General features: G+C 41.8%; 2 protein-coding genes across 4 annotated transcripts in view; one reads left to right on the forward strand and one right to left on the reverse strand.

The window, feature by feature from the left end:
- Window positions 1–22,329, reverse strand: part of creb5b (cAMP responsive element binding protein 5b) — a 53,246-nt gene that overhangs the window by 8,824 nt on the left and 22,093 nt on the right. For 2 of the 3 annotated variants that reach the window (XM_034874672.1, XM_034874671.1), the window contains exons 8-11: window positions 11,738–12,067; window positions 10,239–10,466; window positions 9,615–9,723; window positions 8,465–8,619 (exon numbers count right to left, since the gene is read on the reverse strand). In XM_034874672.1, coding sequence (XP_034730563.1) covers window positions 8,465–8,619; window positions 9,615–9,723; window positions 10,239–10,466; window positions 11,738–12,067 — 822 coding nt within the window. Of the gene's footprint in view, window positions 1–7,793; window positions 8,620–9,614; window positions 9,724–10,238; window positions 10,467–11,737; window positions 12,068–22,329 lie in introns of those variants that run through there. The other variant, XR_004657041.1, reaches the window with a different exon arrangement.
- On the forward strand, window positions 32–5,027 carry cpvl (carboxypeptidase vitellogenic like). The gene is made up of 13 exons (XM_034874673.1): window positions 32–200; window positions 351–529; window positions 1,042–1,163; window positions 2,176–2,290; window positions 2,433–2,491; window positions 2,647–2,726; window positions 2,840–2,906; window positions 3,192–3,314; window positions 3,730–3,861; window positions 3,995–4,093; window positions 4,229–4,402; window positions 4,517–4,699; window positions 4,781–5,027. Exons 1-13 carry the CDS (start codon window positions 196–198, stop codon window positions 4,877–4,879), a joined length of 1,437 nt encoding a protein of 478 aa, XP_034730564.1. The 5' UTR covers window positions 32–195; the 3' UTR covers window positions 4,880–5,027.

Below are 22,329 nucleotides of genomic sequence, written 5' to 3' on the forward strand. Positions count from 1 at the left end.
ACCATATACCGTTAATACAGTGGTAACTACACAACAACGACCACGTGATCCAATTTGTCATATGACCTACCAAGAGTTGATCACGTGACTCAGCCTTGGATGTTCACAATGTACTTTTGTCCACAGCAGAGCTGACAGACGTGTTAACGACTAAAGGCTAAACTTGTTCCTGTTGCCAAAGAACCGACAGTGAACATGCGGTGAGTTTTAACAAATAGATTAATCATTTGGCGCGTGCTGTGTCAGAGCCGAGTTGTTTTGAAATGCGAGCCGACCTTGATGGTTGAGGTTCACACATGAATGACCGGGCCTGTAGTCTGATATGCATTTTCTATATATTATATCGGCAGGCTGTGGAGGGAAACTCTGGGCTTCCTGTTACTGTGGGCCTGTCTGGACTCTGCACACTCACGGAGCTGCTCCTCGTTTTTCTGCCGAAAATCTCACCGTGTGAGCGGCCTGAATGGAGTGGACCCCGGGTCTCCTCTCTTTCTCACTCCGTACCTGGAGAAGGGCGCCATAGATGAAGGTATAGTGCAGTAGTACAGTGAATAAGTGCGCACACATTTTTAGGGCAGCACGATATGAGACCTATGTAACGTTGTTGAATATCTCCCTAACAATTTTACTGCGATTAATAAACAAATATAAAATGTGTTCAATTCTGTTTTCCTGCTGCTTTCAGTATAATGCTAAATACAACAAATTGCTAGATCAATTTATAAAAATGAGAGGAAGGTATTTCCAACATTATTTTATTGAACAAACTGAACATTAAACTGAACACACAACATCAACAAAAAATAATTCAATAATTTAAAGTGCAGTTTTCAACTCAGACTCTTTCAACTTCAGTGTTGCAGACATTTTAAATGTGTTTATCGTGCAAATTGACATCACAATGATGATTATAAAAAAAAAAACTATATATTTTGCAGCCCTAACAACTATATAGCCTTAAAACTACAACTGGAGTCAGCATTTATTTTTATTGTTTAAAAATGATCAAATGATTGCATACATCTTTTCCTTTTGTTCCAGCCAGGAAACTGAGTATGGTAGGAGATATGCCAGGTGCCAATGTCAAGAGCTATGCCGGATACCTCACTGTCAACAAGAAATACAACAGCAACCTCTTCTTTTGGTTCTTCCCTGCACTGATGGTAGGCTCAGGCTTATTCTCTAAACCAGGAGCTGGTATAGAGCTGGCGGGTAAATGACACTGTTAGATTGCTGTCAATGCTGCAGTTGGGGAGAAGATCACAAGGAGAAAGCAGTAGTTATGACATTTATAGTCATGGTTGTGCTTGTTTTCTTTGAAACTTATTTTGATTTTAAAGGTATTTTTACTGTGTTCCCTCAGTCAACCTGTGATAAGGAATTGCACATGTGTGTATTTAGTCAGGTGCTGTGTCAGATATGATTTTAGACTTTGTTTAGTGTTGAGTCACATTTTTTACCCAAGGTCTAGGAAGAGGGAACTTCTATGATTTTTTTTTTATAACGTCTTGGTTTTGTTCAAGCTATAAATCAGTAACAAGTCTCATGTCTGTATTTCATATTTGCCACTTCCATGACACTGAATGAAAGATCAATCTTCTAGCCCTCTTCTTTTTTTGAATTCAATTAAAATTCTTTCAAAGTGCATGGCATTTACTTTCATCACCCTCAAAAATAACTTGAATTGAATTTAGTCCAATATGTTCTTTTCTTTTTCCAGTTCAGCCACTGAAGATGATTCCATATGTGACATCTACCATTCACAGAATTCAGTGTTTACCAATATGTACGCTGTAAAAGAGTTTATGCGTCTCTCTTACATTTAAACACATTTCTGAGACTTTAAAATCTCTAAAAGAAAGAAGTAAATCTGGTACATTGCATGGTCCGCTGTTGATATTCCCGTATTAGGTGACAAAGACAGATGTTTGACATTGTATTTTGATTGTTTGCCCCAATTTTACAGTCTAATTAACCCACCTTGGCCAATACCTGACACAAATTTAATCTGTATTACAATTATCACTACTATTAGGTTACTACATTCAGGTCTGTCCTTACAAAGTGTAGTTACTTCATTTTTTTTTTTTTTTAACCTTTTTGTTAATAAATGGAAGTGGTTGACCACTGGATGGTGCTGAGATCCTAACCTTCTGTGTGATGCCTGACCTGTAGGAAAACCGAGATAAAGCTCCGGTCCTGCTCTGGCTGCAAGGCGGACCCGGTGGCACCTCCATGTTCGGTCTCTTTGTGGAACATGGACCATATGTGGTCTATAAGAACTTGACTGGTAAGAAGAACTGATCTGGCAGTACAGCAGCATACATTAACATTCACTACAATCTTTAACGGAATAAGCTTGAGCCCTGTACAACTTGTGTTGGAGCTTTGTTGAATGTTCTCTGATCTGGTCGTGTTTTTCGTCTTTGCAGTTGGTTTGAGGGATTACGCTTGGACATTGAGATATTCAGTTTTGTACATTGACAATCCGGTACGTATTACTTTATATAGCCTCAGACCGAAACAAAAAGCCACAAACTAAAAACACGAAACACATCTTTCATTCAAAGACTCTCAGCTGATCTGACTTTTTATGTGCATGAGCATTTACTGACAAGTCTTTGAGAAAGAATATTTGTTTTCTAGGTTGGAACAGGTTTCAGCTTCACTGATGATGACCGAGGTTTTGCTCAGAACCAGGATGATGTAGGCAGAGATCTGTACAGGTGAAATACCTGCCATCCAAATTAAACTTTGTGTTCATGTCACTTTGATCTATGAGTCTGGTGTTTGATTGTTACTAACTCTTTTATTATTCCCATCTCTTCCTTATTAAAAGTGCTTTAACGCAGTTCTTCCAGCTCTTTCCTGAGTATCAGTCCAATGACTTCTATGCAACTGGAGAGGTATATTGTTGTTGTTTTTTATTGTAAAGTTTTGCAAATTAATATTTTCAAAATGTATAGTAGTGGCATTACAAAAGTGGCTTTTTATTGTCTACACATTACAATAGAAATATATACATTAGAAAAATCCTCGTCATGTAAGATATGGCACACATTTTGAATAAGATGGAAGTTTGTCTTTAAAAATCACCACAACAAAACCATGATAGTGTCCGACAACAACAAAAATTCTATCTATGTAAAACATCATCCCAAACAATGCTAATCTTCTCTGTCCCCATGCAGTCTTATGCAGGGAAGTATGTGCCTGCCGTTTCATACTACATCCATAAAAACAACCCCACTGCCAAAGTGAAAATCAACTTCATGGGGATGGCTATCGGTGATGGGCTCTGTGATCCAGAACTGGTGCGTATATGACAAAGTGAAGTCATTTTCTAATATTCTTTAAACTATATCATCTTGACTGATGAATTTCCAATGTCTCCAGATTGTTCTTGTTGCTTTGTGGCACATGCCCCTAATTTATTTTATTCTAATATCTCATCACATTTCTAGTCTTAGCTTTTATTTCATTCATCTCATACAATGGGGAGGCTCATCAAGCAATCTGACTTTGGGCTGCTATGTCTTGTGTTAACCAGGAAGTTGGTTAATAAATAAACTCTCTCCCTTTCTTTCAGTACACTTAAAAGAAGTCTCGCTCCAACAGGGAGTACTTCACTTGTATTCTGCCTGATCCCGTCAATATAGTATAGTGGTCTTCAGTTCAGTCATGTCAATGTAGAAATGAGTGTGTTATTTTACTTTTCTTCCATCTCAGATGCTCGGTGGTTATGGTGAGTTCCTGTACCAAACTGGCATGATAGATGAACTCCAAAAACAGTATGTCGTCCAGCAGACAGACTTGGGGGTTAAACTCATCCAGCACCAGAAGTGGCTGGAGGCCTTTCAGGTAAGTGTTTCCTCTTACATTTGTCAAAATACATTTTGAATGGATTTTTTCATCCTCACATCTTTCTAAAACAAAATAAAATTGTGACTACAATCGAACATCAGCTGACCATTTTGTTAACGTCTCACTTCAGGTTTTCGATAGCTTGCTGAATGGTGACGTGGAACCATATCCCTCTTTCTTTCAAAATGCTACCGGCTGCACCAACTACTTCAACTACATGACGTGTCAGGTGAGGAGAATCCTGACGGACTGGCAGAGCTTCAAGGCTGCCTGTGTGACTTCTCAAAAACATACATTTGAAAACATTTTCAAAAACTCCAGGTATTACTTTAACCCCACTACATTTGCCTTTTGTGCACCACAGGAGCCTGAAGACCAGGAGTACTTCTCCCAGTTTGTGACTCTGCCAGCAGTGCGACGTGCTATCCATGTGGGGAATCTGACGTTCCACGACGGCTCAGAGGTGGAGAAGCACCTTCTACAGGATGTCATGAAGAGCATCAAACCGTGGCTCGGGGTACTGATGGACAACTATAGGGTGAGGGCTGTGGGATTATCCACTGTGGGTGTGTGTTTTCTGCGATGTGCAACGGCAGTAGAATACTTCGGAAGGCACTCTAATCCCTCTTCTCCCTCTTCTCCATACATCCAGGTCTTAATCTACAGTGGTCAGCTTGATGTGATTGTAGCAGCTCCACTGACTGAGAGGTTCCTGCCTACTGTCAACTGGACCGGGGCGGCTGAGTACAAAACAGCCCCTCGCTTCCACTGGAAGCTTCAGCCCAGTGATAAGGAGGTGGCAGGTTACGTGAGACAAGTGGGAGAGTTTTACCAGGTGAGCAGTTAGTCGAAAAACAATATGAAATGTAATCGGTGAACACCTGTCACCTTTCATTCTTTTTTCCTTGTCACGCAGGTCATCGTCCGAGGAGGAGGACACATTCTGCCTTACGACCAACCAGCCAGGTCCTTTGACATGATTGACAGATTCCTTTCAACGCAGAGCTGGAAATGAGAGACAGCTGTTCAAAACGCCTCCATTTTTTTAAGAACATCTTTTTAATTATTGACTGTTGTAAATCAGCACATTGTTGGATTTACACACATCTCTAGGTGACATCGGGTGTGGGACTTTGGACTGCTCTCTGATGCACTGCAAAATGGAAACAGTTCCATTAGCCTGGGTCCAGATTTTTGAATCCCAGCCCACACCATCATATATATATTTTTTAATTTTAGTCTGATTATCAGGGCTGAGTTCCATGAAAACATTGTTTTTATATATAGTTAATTCAATCAGAAAATGATTCGTGATGAAATACAAAGAATACACTTTGACACCAGTGTTGAATTATCCTGAAATAAAATGTTTTTTTTTGTGTTTTAATGATCAAAGAAAAGGATTGAATTTTGCTGTCTGACAACGTTTTTTTTTTTAAATGACTTCAGTTGCAGAACAGATATGGCAGCACCTGTTGAAAGGGATTTTTCCCATCAAGTACGGTCTGATTAATAAACAAAGTGTCCACCAGGGGTCCCTGTGTCCCTGGAAAGCCAAACAATATCACTAGCTGTCATTCAATGTATTTTTAAAAAGGTAATACCACTACATTCCTGATACCATTACATTCATCTTAAGTTAGGTCCTAAAAACTAATAAATTACTCAGTATCTTTGGAAAATATGGGCATATTGCAACAACACACAATGTTTGTTAATTTATTTTTTTGAGCTAGTGTGGTATCAAAATGTATTTGACACGCTGCATTGGTCTGTAGTTTGACTTGGTTATTTTTTTTACGGATTGCCACAAAGATGTTTTTGTACAGAAGTTAACTGCCCTGTTATTTCATCAGGTAAACTATCACGATGTCTAGACAGATTAATAATAAATAAGTATCCCAATCCTTTAAATCACCTTACTATTTAATGAGCAGTTATGTCTCAAGGACAAGCGTCCTGTTGATCATTTGCTGGGAAAGTTTTCTTTTAATAGAATTCTTCAAATATTTAATATTTATGCACTCTGGTTATCTACACAAAAAATAATTGTGTCACTAGTCAAGTACAAGTAGTGACATCAAATCACCAGATAGTTTGTATGTTACTTTACAAGTGCTTTATTTTCATATTGTAATGTAGCTGAAGTGATACTTTCACATCTGTACAAATGCAAAACAAAATGAAGACAATGTCATTACAGACACACAAAATGTACAAAGTTATGCGGGCAAGAATGGATTCATCAATTCATTACATATAAACAATATTTAAGCGCGGAAATGAGCCTTGACGTACAACAAAAGGCCACAAGTGCTATGCAAACATTATTTACAAACATGTACCACACATTGACTCCCTTCAAAAAGAAAGGTGGTTGCATTAAATGTACAGATAACAAAAATTAATGACATTATGTACAATATTTATAGTTTTAAATTTAAAATAATACAACGATAACATCATTAATACATAGGAATTGTTCTCCACCTCTCACAAATCTACACCGATGCACTTACGCTGCACTGCCTGTGTCTGCCTCTGCAGTAACAAATGTTTATTTCTGAACCTGGACCCACTGTCAAAAAAGAAAACTAGAGACTCTCATATCTAACTCTAAAATAGCTAACCTCCAAATGATTCCAGTTGAAGGTATTTTGAGGTCATTACCATACTTTTCACATGCAAGAGGTTAATTTGGAATGGTCTAACAGTCTAAATATGGTTTAAAAACAACCTAAAATAAGGCAAGCTTCTGTTCAAAGGCGTGGTACGACAAAGCCCTTTTCAGGAGAATAAAATTTCTCTGACTCATCGGCACAAACACACTCCAAGGTTAACACATTAACAGTCCAAATGCTTTGATGAAACTTAAATGTTATGAGGATAAAGATTTTCATTTCACGTCCTTCAACTTTTTTCCAGAATAAAAAGGGGCACAAACTCAACGGTGCAGGTTCCTTACATTACAAGCTCTAGGCTCCCTTCTTTTATCTACAGACGTGATGCATGCCAGGCACAGTTTCTCCATAAAGCCAAACACATTTAAGTTTCTTGCTGGTGTGTGAAAAGGGAGGGGGATCACTGAGAATAACTGGGACCTTAATATGGCTATTCTACCCTCTGGCATGACAGAGGACAAAGTGCATAGACAGCTCTGCAATCGCTCCACCTGTCAGTGGAATGTATTTCATCCATCCTACTGTAAAACACAGTGCATTATGGTCATTATGCTAATGAGTCAACATTCCTGTTCATAGGAAAGAGATAAAGAGGAGTCAACATGAGAAGGCGTGAAGTTTCAAGGCTGGAATGGAGAACAAAAAAAAATGGTCACTATTAATACAGCCTTCACTCTGCAGCGGCGGCCTGAGAAAGAGAGGAAGAGAAATTTATAAAAGTCAGAGAGGTTAAAGGAAAAGCGGGTATTTTTCTCCTTGGTGGTTTTGCGCTTACATACAGCAGACATCCAAGACAAAGCCGAGACAACTCAATTAATTTTGATTGTTTGAAGAGAAAGAGTTGTCTAAAAGCCAACAAAAGATTTTAAGAAAGATTCAGGCACATTGTGACATTTTGGAAAGCAACAGGCATAAACCGCTTTAAACACTTTGCCAGTTGTAAGATGCCAGTCATTCAAAACAAAGATCATGCTCACAGTCACTTTCTCACAAACTTTTTAGTTTTTCTTTCTTTACACACCCACTGAACTTTGTTCTGCAGAGGAAAGAAGGCAAAACATAATATATATCATTCATATGCATACTCAAAACTATGGATCCTAACATCCAGATGCACAAACACACAAAAAGAGGCCTTAATAATTAAAGCTTCAGTTGGTCCTGGAGAGCGGAGGAGTTTTTTACAACTCCCGAGCTGCCTCACTGGTATCACAGTGTACAGACCTGTAACAGCATCGTCCTCGGGACCATCATGTTTTCGCTGTCGTGCTGTATTTTATGACTCGCTTTAAGAGTACCGCTGACAGGGAAATGGTTAACAGTCATATACGCTTCAATTAAAGAAAAGGATCGTTACACCTGCTTGCATATTCCTGTCTTCAAGACATCGTGGTGACAGTTTGACTTGGTTTCAAAAGACCACTTAAAGGCAGCAACATCCCACTCATAAAGTGTCTGTTGCATACACTCAACACACTGTCTACATGTAATATTCAGAGAAAGAGTTGACTTTTGTTTTTTCAGTCCATTCGGCATAAAGAGATGTAAGGTCTTCTAATAAAGATGGCAGTCTGAGGCTTATGTTTCTGTCCTCAGGGTCCATGACCACTGTGGTCCATTTTGTACCATTACACAACGGAAAAATTCACTTAAATGCCGCATGAGATTAGCAAAAACTCCCTTTTTGCTAAAAGCATGAAAAACAGATAAGAAAGAGGCAACAAACCATGGAACATTTATGGGTTAATAGGGTTGGTCTATAAAAATACATACTGTAGCTACTGTATAAAGAACAGCCTCACAGGCCTTTGAGGTTTCTCTTGATGGAGGGAGAGGGGGGGCCAGCATGTGCAGTTGGCAACCCTCAGAAAGCTGAGTAGCAGGGGGAGCTTGGGCAGGGGTCATAGTCTCTCTTGAACCTAGTGGATGGGGTTAATGTCTGTGCGGTGATTGGTTTGTCCGTGCACACTGCTTCCCCCTATGGTTGTGGTGGAGGTGGTGATGGTGTTGTGTTGAATGACCTGCTGCTGGGAGCATACTGGAGCTGGACTGCCTGCCGGACTGCTGTCTGGACCTGAGGAGACAGCAGAGACATCAATGAGGATGGACAACATGTATGAAGAGTAGTGTAAATGCAATGACCCTACATGACCCTATGGCTCTACACTAAGGCGAGATAGTAAAATAAATGATAGTAAATAATGTCAAAACAAACACAGACCAAATCTCAGTATTGTAAAAAAACAGCTTTATTAGCAGAAACGCATACATGTCAAACACATGACTAAATACACACCTTAAGTCTCACCTGTCATCCCAAAATAGGCCATAAATGGATGGCATAAAAGTGGAAAAGTGAATCACTCAACTTCCTAAACACCCTTGATGAAGTTTGGACACATTAAAGGTGACATCTCCACACTAGCTAGACTCATCAGTGAAAGTCTCTCCCAGCCCAGTCTGGGAGTTGGCTCTGTTCTGTATAAAAGAACCCTTCAGCCAAGGCGGATGTGAGCCTTTTTTTCCTGTACTAAAGCCACACAGGGAGGTGCCCTACACTAATTACATGGAAATGTCACATGTATCCCTATCAAAGGGTGGGGCTGTGATGTCATGCACAGCTGAGCTGAGGCACAGTTCGGTAATTAGTAATATCTTGGGGCATCCATGAGATTTTGGAGGCCAATGTGCAGCCTGTGACGTCCATCTCAAGTTGACTCTCGGCTGCGTGGAAGTGCCGTCAGATGGAAAAACAGGTCTCATACGGGAGTCAGACTACCAACTCCCATTTCAGGCTGACTACCAGAGTGTGCAACACCCTTCTGTGAAATAAATGTCCAGCCGCGAGCGTGGGAGCCGGATAGCAGCACATAGGAGCGAAGAGTCCATGCAGTCACTATGTGTCCATCACAGTTCAGTTAGTAGAGTTTAAATCTTTCCTCTGGCAAGACATTAACATTTTCCCCACAGCGCTATCCACACTGTCGGGCTAAAGGACACAGATGAAGACGTGTTTTTGGTCAAATTCCCAAGTGTGTGTGTGTCTGTGTTTATGTCTGAGCTACTCACTGAGGTAACCTTGGGACTCTTTCTGCATAGTGGTGATGGGACAGTCCTTGTGTGTGAGGAGAAGCTGCTTGAGTTGGGTCACCTCGTTCTTTAGCATGGTCACTTCATTCTGAAATGCAGGAAAAACAGAAATATCTCAAGACTATAAATCAGGGAATCCACAATTAAAGCATGCTACGCTACTTTATCAATTGATACCTATTACTATGAGTCTGTTGGAAACAAACATAGGCTAGTAGGGCTATTTCATATCTTGGATTGGGTTTATGACTTTTAAATTAAAATTTAAAAAGTGTGATACAAATTTAGGTCGTGGTGTTTGAATATGACGCTATTCGGTAGCATTATTGGAATTGCAGGATCCTGTGTTTTTGGAGCTCTCAGGCTTAGATTTTTACCATTCATTTTTTAATCCTTCTAAATAGTAAAATAGAGTTTCAGATGTCCCTTCAGTCCAACACTGATAACATCCAACTGATCATGTTATAAGTGTTTACTCATTAGATTGCAACTCAACACCATTATCTCTTGTGCAGAACTGGATAACATCATAAAGAACTGAGTCAAATGTAGATGTTGAAGTTGTAGAAGTTCAGAGGGTTACACCTGATGTTCATTTTATACCTGAAGCTGCATGTTGGTCTGAGTGAGCTCTTCTGCTTTCTTCTCTAATGACATCACCCACACTTTTCTCTTCTGTCTGCATCTGGTTGCCGCTGCTCTGTTCCGCTCCAGAAACTTCCGCCGACGTTCATCCGGATCCTCATCCACTACTCGCCTGCGCCGGCCACCGCTGGGTGGAGGAGACTGCAGTGTCTGCGTGGGATGCATCTGCTGGGTTGCAGGTGACATCTGAAACACAGAAGGAAAACGTATCAGCATCCCTGAGCTCTCTGATGGGACCATGTATGTCTTCCAACCAGACATGTAACCATTCTGACACACCTGAAAAAACATCCAGCTACCTGCCTGATGTGACAGCTCCACTGCACTAAATGCCTCAATACAAGCATCTATACATTACCTCCTGCAGCTATTCCATGTCTGGCAACTTCCCCAAAAACAACATCTGGTTGTGCCATGTGCCCTGTGAGCTGGGCTATGGGCGTCAGTTGTGACAGAGTGAGTGACTGGGCTGATTCACCAGCTTGCCCACCTTGTTAAAGAGGTGTGAGGAGGCAGTTTTCCACCGCCCACTCCCAATTCGTCTAACACCACCAGACGCAGTCAAAAGACTCGTTTCTTAAACGGTAAGTGCACTGACAGATCTTGACATAAACTTGGCAAGGTCAAGTGTTTTCAGCCTTCAGATCATTACCATTTTTCATGGGAACCATGGAAAATACAAGCTGATTCAATAGACTCTGTGCACACAGAGAGTGTTGTTTAAACATCTCAATGATACATTTGGAACATACAGTGAATTGCATTTCTTGATGTCGGACTGTCCTTGATCCAAAATGCTTGGCATTGCAAAGGCCGTTAGACAATGCAAGGACGAAGTGTCTCACATAATGTTATTTTAATTGTTGTGAGCAACACTTTCAAACTTTTTAATTAAAATTAAACCAAAAATATTCACAGCCAAGACGTTCCAGGACTATTAGCCACGGCTGTCTGGTCATCATCAGGACCAGCATTCATAGGACTCCTTGACAATATTGTGGCCGCATAATGTTCAGGATGGCGTGGAGTTTAGTTTTCAAAAACACCAAAAGACAGTAGTAAGCATCCTTTATAATGGCTACTTTGTGGCGTGTACATGACCCTTTCCCTCCATGGCAGGTATCTGACACTGACCTGTAGATAACCAACCTCAAAGGAAAAAATGACCTTTGAGATGGTTGCCAGGAAGCTACTTGGCATTGTGCTTGGCTTACTCTGAATTTAAAGCATTATTTCAGCTATACCTAACTGTTATATCCTAAACCACTAATAGCAGACATTAGAACTGCTCACATGGCTTTTAAAGAGCTGTCTTTCTTTTTAGTCATGAAACATGTATGATTACAGTGGCATCTAGCTATATAAGAGGTATTAATGTGCAGTGTAGTTATTTGTGTTATTGACTTTGTGGCTCTTTCTAAAAAGCTTCGGCTCTCCAAGGAATGAGCTTTGCTTACATGAGAAGCAGAGTGCATTGGAGGGTGCGGTGAGGTCTGGTGTGGGTGCCCAGGATGTAGGTGGGGATTGTGGGAGTTTTGATGGGGGTTGTGTCCTTGCGGGTGGTGGTGTCCACCCTGGCCGTGGCCCTGGTTGTGGTGGTGGTGGCCGTGGTGCTGGTATGCGTGAGGAGGGGCTTGGAGGTGCTGGTGCTGGTGCGGGTGCGAGTGCATGTGATGGTGGGTGCCTTGCTCCTGCCGCGATGACATCATCTCCATCATGTGGCCCATGGAGTTCATGTTGCCGTTGGAAATGGTACCCGGGTGGTGTGAAAGTGCAGCCTTCAGCCTCTGAGTAGACAAAAAGGACACAAAACACAATGTTTAACAGCCTTTTCTGTGAAAATATAATGCTCTCATCTCTCAGGGTGCTAATTATCAACAGTTACAGAGCGGGTTCATGTGCTGACTAGGAGATGATGAATGGCTCCATGAATTCATATGTCATATGCCACTTAGGCTGTCCTCTGTCTCTCCTTCAGTCTTGTCATTCCACCTTCTGTGATTGCCATCCCAACAGTCCCTCCTCCTCATATTCCTAATAGCCCTCCCTCCTCGATGCATGCGTGTGTGTGTGTGTGTGTGTGTGTGTGTGTGTGTGTGTGTGTGTGCCTGACTGCGGGATGAGCTTGCTGGCAAGGTGTGAGCCTCAAACTGCTCCCTTGCTGTTGACCCAGCAGGAGGTTTGTTGCTTTAACAGCGTGGTCTACTTAGCCCTGACTGGACCGGTGTCTCAGAGCGGACTGGGAGAGAGACCAGAGAGAGGCTCTCTGAAGGTGTGCTTATGTTTCTCGTGTTTACTGAATGCACCTCTCCTCAAGAGTCTGTTTTTCTGGGCATCACATAAAGACAACCGCAAGACCAAAAAAAAAAAATTAAAACATTCAAGTGCCAAAGTATGTCTTCAGGCTTCATCAGTTATACACAAACCTAGACAACATGTAAAAGAATCCATGTCTGAAGCATTTCATCACTTATTTACATTTGAATCGCTGTAGGAATAACCAGATGAGAGAGTGTTGAGATGGTTGAATTTGATTAATGCACATGTTTTTAGCAAGTGCACTACTGATGATGTTAATAAATACTTTCATTAACTCAAATAAATACTTCATTTCGGTGATTTCCAGTCGTTATTTGTCTACTTGTGACCTTTAGCTAATGGTTAGCAACAAACCTGAAAACAAAGGCATTCATTTCGAGGATACTGTTGTGAATTCCACAAAGTTTTCTGTTCTCTTTCCCAGTGCTTTCTTTCCTCACTCTGCTCCCTTCCCCCTTCTCCCAGCAGCTGTCAGTGAGTCCACGCTGTGTCCAGGGCTCCATATCTTTTAACAACCTTCACATTCATGATTCCCATTGGGAATGGCATCCAGCTGGTCTGGATCACAATGCTAAGACATGACCAGAGAAAAACATCAGCCCTCCACTCTTCTCTCATACCGTTCATAAGTGGAAAGCTTTTTACCTGGAGGAAGAAGACATTCAAATAAATCATTTTAGGATTCGGGCAGTCAAAGAAGAGCCTACCCTTCTGGTTTGTATTATATTTACAAATGGCATATATGTATTTGTGAAAGGATTTACTAGTAGTCTAGTTGTCTTTACTTGTCCACTTTACTTTACTTTCCATACTCCGCTCAGTGATATAACTGCACATGAAACCAGCACAGTGAAATTATGACCTTGCCAAGCCTGTTTTGGCTGAGTATAGTTTCTGCTTGTCAAACCATGGTATGCCTGATATAGCGAAACAGCGCTCCATTTTTGGAGCTACATGTTTGCCCCTCAATGTGAACATTTTTCTAAATTGATGTTTATCTCTATCTGATCACACCCTAACCCTTGCAAACTGCCTTCACCACAGCCTCAACAGCACAACTTCACAGCCCATCTTCTTTTCGCTCGCTGACACAAGGGGTTAAAATACCACAGAGTATACACTAACACACAGCGGGGGGCCCCAGGCATGCAGCTGTCCACAGCATCACAGTCTTACTATAACTCACTGAGGTTTACATTTGATCACTGAGATGCTCTGACTTACTTTACTATATTTTACTTATCAACAGTATCAGTTACAGTCTGTTTACACTCTGCGTTTATGTACTGGCTATCTTTCTATGGCATAAACATGCACAAATAACAACAAGCTAGTTGACATACAAACAAAACAAAAAAGGGATTTAAACTAGCTTACAAATATCAATTATAGTCACCAGTGTTGACAAGGACATCTTCCGTGACTTGCAGGATGAATTCTGAGGCTGACAGCCCACACTAAACAACTTCCCTTCAGCTTGTCAGTCAGAACCAGAGAGGTGAGACCCACCCCTCTTGAGGAAGAGAAAACCAATCAGAGTTTGACAATCTCCTGCCACACAGAGCAGGCAGTCACCTGAATGGACAGAAGCCAAAGGAATCTGCTGGTTGCCTGTGTGATCTGTTTTTGAGGCCCTAGTAAAGTTGCATGTGTGTGGGTACGATGCTCATCTGGAGCTGTCTGACTCCCTGCCAACCAGACGCCAAGGGAGAAGGACAAATAGGGTAAAAGGGAGGTGAAGGGGGGCAGTGGGAAAAAGCGAGCGAGAGAGAGAGCAGGAGTAGGGGAGATTAGATGGCTTCTAGTGTCTCCTCCCCACACACATTGGCCCAAGACGGCTAGTGCTCATTTATCAGTGTCTCTGACAGCTGTCCAGCTGGTATTGCAGTGCTATCCGTTTATTAATTGAATTAGCCTGCATCCGAAGAGGCCCATGAGTGTCAGAGTACAGAGGCAGGTCAAAAAGCTGAGGGGCCACTCCAAAAGCCTTAGTGGTGATGGTTACAAACAGGATTGAGACAAAACACAAAAGAAAAGGACCTGTTTCACCAAACACACGTTCATTTTTACATTGTTGAACCAAGTAAGCATAGCCGATCCCACAGAACACACATCCAAAAGGTAAAGAAGCATAGCAAGAAAAGTCGACTACCTAAATCAGTGGCAGGTATTATGTTAACAAACTCAAATTAACCTAGTTTAACGAAAAAAAACAAGGTTCAAATTGAGTGAAAAGAGAAAAACCCTTACCGTGATGTAAACTTGTTCCTGAGGCTATCTCTGCACAAGTGTCTGCTACTGCTCCATCTGGAGTTGAGAATCAGTTAAACCCACCTCGGCCAAAACTTAAGTCTTTGTATCCAGAACCACAGTGACGCAACTACGGGACGTTAGCAGAGCGATGATGAGCAGGCTGTGATTCTTAAACACCTTCATCAGCTCCCTAACGACTCTTTAACACATGGTTGTATTTTCCCCCAGACTGTGCTAAGCACAAGAACTTAACCACCACATTCATTTTACTCTAATAACACACACACACATACGTATGCATTTCTCCTGCAGCAACATGGCCGCTACAGAAAACAGTCATTAAGTCAGTTCAGGTGTCGGCCTGTGGTGGCACAGGGCTCTCACAGATGGGATGGCACACAGTCTGTCCTACCACTGTCTGCCCTGCTGATGTTAAACATTTGAAAAAAACGCAGCAAAGACAAAACAAGAGGATGAACAGCATACACCATAAAGACATGTCAGCTTCTAGGATAAATCTATAAATTAGCAGTCTATATATGTAATCACATGCATTTGACACTACCTTTCACGCAGTCTGTAAGTGTACTATACTATTGATTTTCCATTGTTAGAACACCTCGTTCAACCATATTTTGCCCAGAGGGGAGCTCTCTCTTCTCAGACCTTTGCCACCTGACCTCTCCACTCCCGCTCTTTTTTTTTAGGCTTTTCTCATTTATGTGGTTTCAGCGATACCAGGTGATCACCCATTAATGATATTTATTAATGGCTACTTCCTCTGTGACACGGGAGGCATTGAATGATGTCCCTGTGAGTGCTCTGGGCACATCCTGAGAACACACTCAGGTTTCTCCTTGCCAGATGACTTCATATCTATTAAGGAAGCAAGAGCACAGAGCAGGTACAAAGGGAAGAGACCACACCCGCCTCACGATGGGTAAATCAAACCCATCGAGGTCAGGGTGAGCACTTTTATTCCCCTTAAAAGTAGAGCAGTGTGGTGTCAGGGGACCTGTGGCCCTCTGGCGCCTTAAAGCAGCTTCGAAATATTTAACCAGTCTGTGGAGTCAATGTTTAAGTGTTAAAAGATCACAGTTTCAAATGGAGCCGCTTCACATTAAAGAGTCCAAGGAGAAACATTCAAGCGTCTGTCTGTCTCTGTCAGCCTTTTGTTAAGACTATACTAGAACAGTAGTGATCATGTGCAAGCCCTCCGTATTTCTAATTGAATAATATATCATAGCTGTAACTTTCCTGGCAGCGTTTCTTGTGGGCCAAGGCCCCCTAACTCATGCTCTAAATCCAACAAGGGTTCACCATCTGCAGTTGAAAGCAGGAGTTTGCCTCTGCTGCTTTGCCAAGCACTCAGAGGATCCATTTCCATTCTCCTCCTCTCAACCACCACCAATACCCACCAGTGCCTGTCTGCAAAACCCACTCTCTGTGCCCTAAAACTCCACACCCCCATTAGTTCAATTTTATTAGATTTCCCTCTCGCCTAGAGAGGCAGTAACGTCCCCCCCTTTTCTCTCTCTCTCTCTCTCTCTCTCTCTCTCTCTGTCACACACACACACACACACACACACACACACACACACACACACACACACACACACACACACACACACACACACACACCTCTTCCCTGTTCCTCCACCCCCTCTCCCTCTGCTTGCCAAGAGCTGGGGACTGTTAAACTGATTTCCTCAGGGAATGTACAAGCAGACAGTCCGATGGGAGGGCTGTAATGTCGCCCCCTTTCGCCTCTCTTGGGTTCTGGGCCAAGCTGAACAGAGCTGGGGACAAACAGACCCTCCCTGTGGTTCCAGTCACAGACGGGGAGATGGACATAGCCCGGCTATTCTGCCAGGGTCCAACACTCTTGTGGGGCTTTAAGGAACTGTGGCGGTATGGGCGTAGCTACACACACACACACACACACACCCTTTGAGGAGCATGCTCCAAAGCATGCACTCATAATCTTGGCAGCTTCTCCACCCTGTCAAGTTAATGGATGGGCCTCTGACTCCAGTCTGTATATCCCCACGGTTGCCTCTATTGTATAGCCCTGCTCCAGAGCAGCCTACATGGTTATCACTACACCCACTGCCGCAATCTTGAACACATAAAATGCCTCAGAGCAAGGGAGACAGACAGATCATGAATACAATAATAAACACTAACGTATGTCTTAATTGGTGGCATCAAAAGCAACAGACAAATTATGAGTCAGCATGCTAATTAGAGTAACTTAAATTGGATGACTTGATTTGATCATTTCAATGATGCTTGAAATAACAGACCTAAAAGGCTTGTGTATTTTGGCAGAAAAAGGACCCTTAACTTCTTTGTCCTGTAAAAAAAATACTTATTTTTCTATTAACATTTGCATTGGGATCCCACATTGTGAGGACACCTTACATACATAATATGTAAGCATTAACAGATATGAAGTAGTGATCCAACTGGTCAATATTGACTACACTTTATAAGACTGAAAATCTCTGACACAACAGATTTTTCCAATCACCCCTCCGGTGTTTTGAGTGTTTTTGAGTTATTTTGGAGTCCAGTGAGTGATCTCGCTTACTGCTCAGGCTCCAGGGGGGCTCATGTTGGCTGGACCAGTCCAGTCTGGCCCGTGTGGTGATGGCAGCTGGTTTACCCAAGCTTGGCTCTACCGGAGCCCCGTCCCATTCACGGGCCCTGAACCATGACCAAATGGCCTTCACATACACCTCCCATCAGCACAGCTAAAACAACATGCAGTCATCCAAAGACAAACAGATGCGACACTCTGCGCCACAACTGCCACCCTTGTACAACCCCCTACCACAACCACACACACACACACACACACACACACACACACACACACAGGCATGGAGAGGGTTTGGCAAACAAGCACACACACACACACACACACACACTCACACACATGTAACTCCTCATAATGTACCGGTATACAGAGTCACTAAAAGACCTCGCTGTATAGTAACTTTTCAATGTCAACTTTAAACTTCCAGCTGTAAAATTTTCTCTGCTTTTTATCAGTTTCAAATAACAAAATGTAGTTCCTTGCAGTGATCTGACGGCTTAGCTTTGATCCATATCCATTTCAAGCAAGAGGTTCTCACAGGAGTCACTCTTTGTTTACATTTTTAAGACATGTTAATGTCACTTAAATCTCTTTTTAGATTGATGTAGTGATTTTGTTTGTACTTTGAACTGAATGGGTCAAAGCAGGTCATTTAACCAGGCCTTGAAACCCTGTTTCTGATGTAAAAAAAATAGTAAAAAGGGTATATAATTGGTTACTAGAAAATCATTATTATTTTATAACTTTATACGTACAATGGCAGTGGCCTTTTGTCTTTGCCATCATAAATTCAGCTTTTTCAAAGCTCATTAATTGAACATGCTGACAGAGTGTAGGTTGTTGCAATAGCTTCTATTAAATAAAGACAAATAAATCTCCCATATGACATCATGTTTTTAATCAACTTTGTTGAATACTCAGCTCTGATTGGACAATCAAGGCCTACTACGGTCTGTTATTTCTGTACAGCAGACCGTTGCCATGAATTTAGTTCTGATCAGACACAGGAGGACCATTTTTTTATTTTTATTTTTAAATTAATATTTGTGTCAAATTATTGATTTATTTAGTAAGGATCTATTTAACTTGCGTCAGGATGACTGGCACTTCTGCCAGGAAGTGTGTGTCTCTAATGTGAAAAATGCAGCAATCTCATTGATTGTGTTTGGCAAATATATCTATAACAGGGCTAATATTCTTCTATAATTCAGAATTGATGTGTAAGTAATCTAAAGTTTTGTATAAATGGCCTAAATTAACCGGTGAAAGCTTTTGGTATAAATTGTGCACATTTCTAACTATTACAACAGACAATCCTGTTGGATTGTGGAATAGGGCTGACAAAGCCCGTCAAATACGAGGCTCAATATCTTAAAACACATCATGTCCATTTACCTGGGATTTATTATTACTACAGTATGTATGTGGTCATGACCCTTTGGCACTGGCAAAACAGTGGAGGCAGTGAGAGAGGGGCCCCTCTCTGGTCTGTGTCCAACACTGATAAACTGGCAGACACACATTGATCCAGCAGCTCCTCATCTCCCACTCCACTTGCCTCCAAAGCAACAGTGAGAAACATCATAGGTTTATCATCTGCAAAACATTCTTTGTATCCAAGACACTGACATTGACATTTCTATCTCTTGTGTCCTCGTTTGATGGCTGTTCATCGTACATCCACACGTTTACTTAACTAACCACACAAATATATATATATATATATATATATATATATATATATATATATATATATATATATATATATATACACACACACACACACATAACAGATCTGTATCAAATCAAATACTATCTGCAAACTCTATGGTTTGTTTTAGCCCACTTAGACTACAGATGTGTTTTGACTCCAAGGACAATGATTGCACTGAGAGTGACCCATTCACACAATTGTGAGCATGCACACAAACATATACAGTGCAGTTGGACATATTCAAGAGCTCACTAGTGCAGATTCAGCTGTGCTCTTAGCTAACCGTCCCTCTCCAATGACATCATAGCCCGACAATGCCACCATTCATACAGATGTTGCTTACAAAACCTGGAGTCAGACTCCTATTGTGTGTTCTGCTGCTCCTTACAACAAGAGATTTATCTAGAGGTGCTTCCCTACTACGGTGGAAGAAAATGAATGGAACACTTAATAGGGTTACCATGTACACTAATAGTTTTACTGCGTACAAATGACTTCATACTGGGCTAATCGCTCAATCAATCACCATTTAGCAGAGTTGAAAACTGACACATCCATTGCTGTGTTTTTTCTAGGAATTTTTTAACAGAATATACATTTAACTTTCTCATGTTTCACTTGTTCGCTTTTTAGGCCAAAACTTGAACTCCAAGCCTATTAACCTAAATGCCTATTGCAATTCTGTAACTACAGGGAAACATGAGAACAGTAAGGGTTGTGTAAATGAAATGTAAAAAGCTACATTACCGTGCTAGAAACACTTTGATTATTGGTCCTCCTGTGTCGTATGAAGTGTTTCTTTAAGACAGACGCACTGTTTTTTCCCTTCTCAAGTAAAAAGGAGTACATTTAGAGCATGCCAGGAATTATGTCATCCAACCATCTAGTGCCAGCTCCACAGCCAAGAGAGCTGCAGTGAAGGAACATATAGTATTGTTTACCTCATAAAAAACTCAGCACCTAGCCTGATGCTTAGTGACAAATGTATTGTCCTTAGTAACAATGTAAACAATAGATAATTGGTAGATAATAAATAACACATTTTCATACAACAGCACCAAACTGTTTCAAGGCCTCTCTGTCTGAAATTAGCAGGCAAGCAGGATGTGTGGAAAGCATGAAGCTCATTTAAAAAGGGAAACAAAAACAATGCAGAATTCCACCACCGACACGAGTTAAGTCAAGTCACATTGTCGATTTTATTTAGAACCAGCTTGATAGGGACTTGTTTGGGTTTCCCTTGTTACAGATTAGAAATGATAATTAATGTCTTTCAACATACAGTACAAACAAAAATATCTAACCATCTGAGCAGGAGAGGAAGGGATCAGAGGAGAACACGTATGCACGTATGCATGCGTTTATTTAGTACTGTATGTACATCTCTCTTTATATAAATGCATGTGTGTACATCTCATTTGCTGTTGTTTTTAAGTACTTGACTATTTGCATGTGTATAAATGTATGTTGCTGTAAGTATGTGACACCAGGCGTAGAGTACAACACAGAGCCGGAGCAGTCATTGAGTATTTGTGTGTGTGCGCGACTGTTTTGCGAGGCCCTGTGGAGAACTGGCTCTGAGCATTGACGTAATGCTTTGGCCGGCGTGCTGTGGAACTTGGCTTCTTCTCTGCAGCGTTTCCTCTACGCTGCGAGGGTCAACTATCCCACAACCTCCAGCACACAACACGCACCATTCTATTCCCCAGACCACAACAGAGCAGAACACAACCACACCCAGCACCATGAGCACCCAGTCCTTCACAAGAAGAAGAAAAAAACACTTGAACCAAAACTAATAAAACACTCCCAGACAACCAGCTAAAAGCCAAAAAGGAAAACATACAAGTCAGTTACTGCACCGTCGGGCTTTGCTGTACCACTTTAATGGCGGCACTTAAGGAGAAAATCAGAGATAGAGGAGAACAAAGATGGGCACTGATGCAGATACAGTCTTTGGTCTAGATAGCACAAACAGAGAACTTAGAGCGAGATATGAGTCCCCAAGGGGCCACAGCAGTCCTTCGGCTCATTAACTATTTACACCAGAGACGGGCCTCTCTGCTGCTCTGGCCCACCACAAAATCAATTAGCCTTCATTAGCCCAGGCTCTGGGCATGCTTTGTCTGGCAGGGGAGGGTTAATTCTGCTACTAAGGCCTCCAGTTACCACAATATATCAAACTATCACACACATGTGAGTATATGTGCATGCACACATGCAGAAGTGCAAAGGAAACAAGGCCGAGCAGAAGTCCTTTCCTTTTCATGTTACGCACAAATAATTTGTCCAATTTCTCACTCTGAAACTGTTTGGTTTCTCAGAATATCGATACCGTCTCTCGCCTTTCAACTCCCCTGCTCACTCTGACTGTCTATCTATTTCCTTCATGTCTATCATAGTCCCACTCAATCCCCTTCTCTGCTGTCACAATGTAAACGTTGAGCAGAAAGAGTGCATCCAGGTCTGTGCCTCGGGGGTGTGGGGTTACAGTGCAGAGATTTCCCATTGGCGGAAAGTCAACATGGTCGTGGTAATGCGATTAGAGCCGGATTGAGAATGTCGCTGGGGACACATGGGCCTGATCATGGCCCAGTTATCCGATAGCGAGGCCGTATTTATCGACCTGACCCAGGCGCGGATATTACAGACATTAGAGACCCCATCTATGCTTATGAAACCCACGCTGGAGATCGCACCCTGATAACACAATTAGTCTCTCACTTTCTGTCCACAATCATGGAATTCCATCAGTTGCGTTCAGACATCAGGGAGCAGAATCTCAATTGATTCACATTTGTTTGCTGTGCCTCGTGTCTGAATGGCCAACTAACCAGAAAGTTGCATGGTCGAGGGGCCTGTAGCCATTTAGTGACTGCATATGTTTATGGGAGGCCTAACAGAGCATTTACAATTTAATTACATAGATAGGAGGAGAAAAAAAAGAGTAAGATGTGTCTGGATGACGGCCAGGGAAGAGATAAGCCTAATACACTAATATTGTGTTACCCGAACGTGTTACCATAGGAACAGTTGAAGAGATTCAAAAGACAACAAAGACGATCAATCTTGAAAGAGCAGGAGGAAGAGGGAGAATTAAATGCCCCGGGAATGCTCCCGCTCTCCTCTATCAGAGCAATAACTCTTCTTATGACCTCTGT

This window comes from Etheostoma cragini, chromosome 6, assembly GCF_013103735.1.
Source record: "Etheostoma cragini isolate CJK2018 chromosome 6, CSU_Ecrag_1.0, whole genome shotgun sequence".
Taxonomy (NCBI): Eukaryota; Metazoa; Chordata; class Actinopteri; order Perciformes; family Percidae; genus Etheostoma; species Etheostoma cragini.